This window comes from Triplophysa dalaica, chromosome 13 (assembly GCF_015846415.1).
Source record: "Triplophysa dalaica isolate WHDGS20190420 chromosome 13, ASM1584641v1, whole genome shotgun sequence".
Classification (NCBI taxonomy): domain Eukaryota; kingdom Metazoa; phylum Chordata; class Actinopteri; order Cypriniformes; family Nemacheilidae; genus Triplophysa; species Triplophysa dalaica.
This window is the reverse complement of record NC_079554.1, coordinates 4,547,749-4,554,738: the sequence shown is the minus strand read 5'-3', so window position 1 is coordinate 4,554,738 and position 6,990 is coordinate 4,547,749. Positions and strand designations below refer to the sequence as shown.

Sequence of the window (6,990 nt, the reverse complement as noted above, 5' to 3'; positions counted from 1 at the left end):
TTGGCACTTTCATTAGCTTTTTTTTATTTTCACACTATTACAGACAATAAAATAGTTAAACTAGTGTGTTAAAAAGCAGATCATACATTGATGACATTTAACCTAAAGGAAAAAATAGCATTTTCACCAAATATAGCAGCGCTTATACTGAAAATGTAATCAGTAATAAGTTAGAAGATAAAAACATTGTGCAATTTCAGTATTAGTTTAATGTAAACTCTCTTCAGTAAAGTCTCTTACAATTAAAAGTTCCTGCAGTTTTAAGAGCAAACATATCACAGCTTGTCAAGATTGTCTTATAAAATGTACACAACAAGATAAAAAAATAAAAATGAAAAGTTCTTCACTATATCACAGAGCGATGCTCCCCGCACACATAAACGGCACTGGGACGGATACGTCTCTTAGTGTGGCCAGGCAGTTGAGGAAAGAACTTGAAGTACTTGGGCATTAGATCAAGGCAAGCATCACGAAACTTCTTGATTCGCCAGTAGTAGATCAAAGGATTCAGAGCTGATTTGAGGTAGCACGTCCACAGTAACCATGTGCTTATTTCAAAGAAGTTCTGCCTGTAGTAAAAGGTATGACTGAAGGTGGATAACAGACTATAGGTGGCAAATGGAGCCCCGCATGCAGTGAAGACAGAGAAAAGAATAAGGATTGTGGTGAAGGCACGTGTTTTGAAGCTCATGTCAACGTTCATCTGAAAAGGCCTTTGAAGACTCATCAGACCCAGCTTGCTGGCCTGGCTGAGACAGATAGAGTCAGGATGGGAGTGAATGCGCAATGCGTTGTTGCGTAGCCTATTTAAAATCCCCATAAATGTGTACAGCATGACTAAAAATGGTACAAAGAAGAATACCATCATAATTAGTACTACATAGGCATGGTAACCACGCTCAACTGTGTATCCAAAAACACACTGTGGTGCTCTGGGGGGGATGTATAGGGCAGGTTGTCCAATAGCAAGAGGGAAGGAAAGGCAGAAAGATGTAGACCATGATACTGCGATCAACACTTTGGCTCTGCGTGGACTTAGTTTATCCTGCTTTTGCACAATGATCAGGAAGCGGTCCACACTGATAATAAGCAAAATAGCAACACCCTCCAACACAAACATCCAGAAGAACATAGCTGAAATGCGGCAAAACACCTCTCCGAAGATCCACCGTGTGGTCACCATCGTGACTAGAGCAAAGGGCATGTTGAGGACTGCTAACATCATATCAGCAAAGGCCAAACTGGCTAGCAAGATGTTAATAGCAGAGCGCATAGCGGCTCTCTGGTAAACCATCACACAGATAACCATGTTGCCCAGAAAGGCAAGCAGCAGCACACAGATTATAACCAAACATAAAAACACTTGAAGGGGAAGGTTAAGCCCCTGAATGGGGTCCTGCCACACAGTTGTGGGTGTTACATACTCATCCAGTGTCCTGAACTCTTGGGAGGTGTTGTCTTTTGTAGAGGAATTCTCCATTCTCCTATTATATCCGTTGACTGGGTCAGTTTCCCAGGCAGAAAGAGCAGAGGGGGCTAGGCTGTCCTGAAGCTACAGGTGGCCTAGTGGGGAAATAAAGTATCCTTCTTGCATTTACATTGTAAGGAGAGCTTGCTCAGACAATATTCACCAGCCATGTATGGTGGCAGATCCTGGAGAAGAAAAAAAGAGATGTCTTAATTTACAATGCAAAAACATACGGTCAAACTATGTAAAAGCTGACAGCATTTTAGAACTCTGTATAAACTGGTTGTTTTAGTTTGAAATATAGGGCCATTCTGTGTCCAATTTTGCCCAATTGAAGTTTTAGATTTTGATCCTATTTTTCCAAGGAAATAATAGGGCCAATTACCTTGTGATGATAGCAACAATATTACATTCCTTGGATCAAAATTAATTATCCATGTAGGGGTAATCCCGAATAGTCAGAGATGGAAAAGGAGGAGCCTGATTAGACTACCAATCTCACAGTCGAATCTTCGCGAAGGTGTTTTGCAATGGGGATCATGCCATTTTGGTTATATGGGCAGTGGCATTGCAGACTGGCATACACTGCGTCGAAACCCCCTGTCTGGATATGTTTGCACATATAAAAATGATTTCACAGTTTGTCTTTAAATGCACGTGGTTCGTTAATTAGACTGAACTTTGCCCAGCATGATACAAAAAAAGAATAAAGTACTATAAACAAAATCTCTGCATATGGCAAGCACGGCGTAGACTTTCGGAACTTGACATTCTCAGCACTGAAAGCAAGCGTTCGTGTCAAGAGGACAGAGAAAGAGTGTGCACAGAAAAAGGTGCTTTTTGACCAAAGGGACTTTTTGACCAAGTTAAATGGTATGATGCTTTACTGCATTCCTTCTTTACATGCGGTATATAAAGTAACTTTGTTGGTTGTTCATTGGTAATGAACGTGATGTATTTTTGGTGCATCAAGGTTGCGCTGCACTTTGGGCTGTACCCTGGTTAACCACCTGGTGTTGTCCCCACATGCATGCACCCGATTCGACTATCAGTAGACTATAGACAAGACGTGACAATTCTGATTCGACTATGTAAAATTCTTAGTTGAGGACATCCCTTAATCCATGTTTTTAAAAAGGAGGGTCAAAACAACAGTTTTTACCTAAAATATGAAGCCAAATTACAGGGAATAAAAGATTGGTAGATCGTTGATCGTTGATGCATTATGTCGATAGCGCAGGGTTTTTCCTGCATAGACAAATATGAACCTGCATGACAAAACCAGCCTTAAGTTGCAAGGGAACATTTTTAGTAAAAGACAAAAATACATTGTATGGGTCAAAATGATTAATTTTTCTTTTATGCCAAAAATCATCAGGATATTAAGTAAATATCATGTTCAATGAAGATATTTTGTAAATTTCCTACCTTAAATATATAAAAACGTTATTTTTGTGAGTGGATGTCCTGCCACAGTGCCTCTGATTCACAACTTCAAAGGCAATTTTCCAATATTTTGATTTTTATGCACTCTCAGATTCCAGAGTTTGAAAAGGTTGTAATTCAGCCAGATATTATCCTATTCTAACAACTCATACATCAATAGAAAGGTTATTTATTCAGCTTCATGATTATGCAAACATCTCAATTTCAAAAAGTTTACCCATAACACTGATTTCGTTGTCCAGGGTCACAAATTATGTCTGGTGTCGTCACACAAAACACTGCATGTATTCAATAGACTTCTGGTCATTTAATTTTCGTTTTAGAAAGGTTATAAAATATAGAAAATATTTTTTTTTAGTGCAAACAGTTGTCAGTATCGCCCTCGTACAGACTCTTATTCTGCCAAGCATAATTAAAGCCATACTGGATAGTGAGCGATTTTACCGATCGGGTGAAAGAGGCGTTACAGCACCGCCCACATGCACGAATGACATAGTACGGGCCAAAAACTAATTTTCCATTTGGTTAAAGCGAGAAACTAGTCATTTTTCAATTTTCATTTGGTCACCTATACATTTTTACATGACAAAAAAACATGTCAGGTAATACAATGGTCATCAAACATGTCATGATTCCTTTAACACAATCCATTTCTCCCAAAATTGCAAAAATTTGTTCAATCGTAGATTTTGTAAAAAGGAAATACAATCCATACTTTGAATACTGCATACAATATTCAGCCATTCCTTCTTTGTTGGGGGGTCAGGTTGTAACCACTTTTGTGTTACAGCTTTCTTGCTAGCTTTTAAAATCTTTAAAAGGTATTTGTCCTCCTTCATTGAGTACGTTACTAAAGAACCCAAATAAATTGTCATAAATGAGCAGTCAATTCCATCACCAAAAACATTTAGTTTTATTTGTATAACAACCTGCCAATATGTCTGAATGGCTGGGCAGTAGTGATGGGAAGTTTTTTTGCAATTTGGATGTTTGAATCTCGTTCAGCAAAATGAACATTCTTTTTTCGAGCCATTTAGTTCATCTGAGCAGAGTTAAATTAATGTTGCATGTTAAAAGCCAAATTACCCCATAAAGTTTATTTAGGCTAGTTTTGATCAGATATACTGTATATTAAGAAATAACTTAACTCATAAACTTATTAACTCTGGAATCTGTACAAGAAACAAAAAGGATAGCTCAACTCTAGAGATGCCCGAGTCACAAAACAGTGAGCGTCTTTTCAATAACTAATGACATATTTAATAGCTATAATACTAATTTATCGACAGAAATGCACTCAGAAGCTGTGATAGTGAAAATTTAACTTAAAATAAATCCTCCAACGGGCATTTCGGCCAAGTCTGAACATTGCTGTATTTTACAATGGGATGCCACCAGCAGTCACTTTAACCAATGCTAAAACTCTCATTTATAAACGCAACTTCATTTGACAAAATCACAATACAGTACATCTATATGAAGAGCGCCTATATGCTGTTTGCCCATTCTCGACAATGTGTTGCTGTATTACGCTTGAACACGGAGGATGAGGACAACCATGCTCCACAATATATAATTCTATAAAAATAAATGCCCAAACACAGAGGATGCCAACCCCGACGCCAGTGAAACCTCAGCCCTCATTTCCTCTATTCATATTCTTGACTGCTTCCACCTGCACACGGCATGAGAAATGTCCTATTGGGCAATTCAACTGTGCTGAAATTCTGAGATTATAACAACTAGATCTATTACGCGAAGTCTAGCATGACGTGTAAAGAACATCAGTGGACACATTTTTAAAACTAATTGGGGCATAACTTAATTATTGCAGTATTAGTCAAGGTGAAAGCAAATATGCTTTTGCATATTTTATAAGAATTTTATAGAGGGTCATGATGGAATATAATGCACATGTTAATGACGTCACTAGTGGATGGCCTCTCACAACAGATTCACAACAGGGTTTACTGTATATTAAATTACACATAGGTAAAAGTGAAAGTAACAATTATACATGCAACCCCAGAGAACTGTTGATGTGTACAAATGTATCTGAATGCATTTTTAGGAAATGTTCTCTGTCACATATTTTTACCATTTTACGCCCTCCTACCACGACTATTTTCGGCAAGGGACACGACGTTGCCGTCAAACCAATGTTTGGGTATTGTTTAACTTTATGTAAATGATAAGCGACTTTCGGGAGCACTACCAATGGGAGTAGTGTGTATTTTCAGTTACTACAGCGTTTGTTTATAACTGTTTCTAGGACAACAAAAGCTAGGAACGTCTTCTAACTCAAAACATGGACTAATATGCTTCTAATCTATCCACTTGTTGCATTGATGGCATTGGTACTGTTAAACAGTAGCCTAACTGTTTATACATAAGAGCCAAAGCTTCCGGTTATGGTAAGGCATGGAATATCTTCTTGACAAAAGCAGGTGACAAATCACAGCAGACTGGGTCAGCTTGACAAATATGAGCCTTTAAAAAAGGCCTTCAAAGAACCAGGAACTCATGTGCAGCGTTGTAGAATAGGCCCTACAGGTGAGATGTGTGAAATGTACAGCCTTTTTTAATCAACATGAACAATTACAGTTGAGCACCCCAAACATAATCAAGACCAACATTTTTATCAAAAGAACCAAAAAATCAGACTAACTTCATAGGAATTAAGCATCTCACAGAATATAGATAATCAGCAGTCACAGAAATCTAGGTAACATTAGTAGTCAAAGACAGCCATGTATGCTTAATGCCTCTGGTTCTTAATAACAGTCAAAAAAAGTTTGGCTTGGTAATAGTGTCTTCAATTCGACCGAAACAATGTTTATTTCGAGTGGCAGTGTACAACATTTCTGGATGGTTGTACCTAGCAACCATCAAAACTGTAATGAGATGGAAAGGGCCTGCGACCAATAACAATAAATGAAAAGGCAAAAGCACACTGATTGCATGGTAAAATAAACTATTCGCATGTCAGAAATTTAATTAAATAGTGAATTATATGTTTCAAAACGCTTCGTTAATATATACATTTAGAGAAATTCCATATCTTTCAAAACATCTTAAACCCTAAATACCATTTAAATCGCATCTTTCTATGGGCATTAATAGATCACGCGTCGCCGTGGCTAAACGTCTGAAAGTGAATCAATTCGGTAGCGTAAAGAGAATAATAACGTTCTTAGTAAACACCGATAAATAAACTGGCATTTACCTTGTTTTTAGTCCGTAGATGGGATGCATCATTCACATTGCCATATCATATTCTGAGATTTATACGGATCCATCCTGCAGATGTTTGAAGATCCGACAACCTAACATTTGCAGCGAAGACATCCATAAAATGTTTTTGAAGGAGTAATAATATAATACCTCACAGTTTCTCAATGAAGGACTAGTCCGAAAATTAAATATTACTTCTGTTCGTTTACTTCTGTCTGGTGATCTGTAAAGCAGATGTCTAGTTTCTTATTCGCTTATAGTTCTTAATCATGTGGTTTCACAAGTGTAAAAGATCATTTAAAAAAGAGTCAAATGCACATTGTATTTTGTAACAAGCTCTTGCTTCTCCTGCGCATCTCTTCGCTCATGCTCTCCGTATTCACTGAACGTTCGCGTCGCTGGAATAAACCAATGGAATTGCAATGTCGGATTTGATTGACATTTCATTGACCAATAGAACTGCAGTGATGTTGGTCAGCGCTTTCTCTTTTGCCAATCATCACCGTAGATGTGGGTTTGGTTGTGATTATTTAAGGTGCGGTCACATTGGACTTTGGTTACAAATACATGGGTATGAATAGTTTTCCAAACAATATAATGCGATCTTTACAAAACCCATTATACAGTTCCTGCTTATTGTAATCGAAATAATGTGATTCGGCTTTTTCCAAATAACTCTATTAATAGATTTAGAACCGTGTATCTTTCCTTTCCCATACCTCCCAAAGCCAAGAAGTACACTATAACGTTTTTAATGATATTTATCCTACCTTATAGGTTAAAAATCGATCATAATAGTTTCAGAAATTGAAAACAACAGTACATTTATTTTTTTATTGTCA

At 37.5% G+C, this 6,990-nt stretch overlaps 1 protein-coding gene across 1 annotated transcript; it reads right to left on the bottom strand.

The window, feature by feature from the left end:
* Positions 1-6,508, bottom strand: gpr63 (G protein-coupled receptor 63). Its single transcript, XM_056763674.1, has 2 exons — positions 6,141-6,508; positions 1-1,653 (listed from the first exon to the last, which is right to left on the bottom strand). The coding sequence occupies exon 2, from the start codon at positions 1,478-1,480 to the stop codon at positions 347-349; it is 1,134 nt and encodes a 377-aa protein (XP_056619652.1). The 5' UTR covers positions 1,481-1,653; positions 6,141-6,508; the 3' UTR covers positions 1-346.
* Positions 6,509-6,990: the final 482 nt, after the last annotated feature.

What these genes read in the sequence shown, in the direction of transcription:
- gpr63 (XM_056763674.1), bottom strand. Translation starts at nt 1,480, where the DNA reads ATGGAGAATTCCTCTACAAAAGACAACACCTCCCAAGAGTTCAGGACA.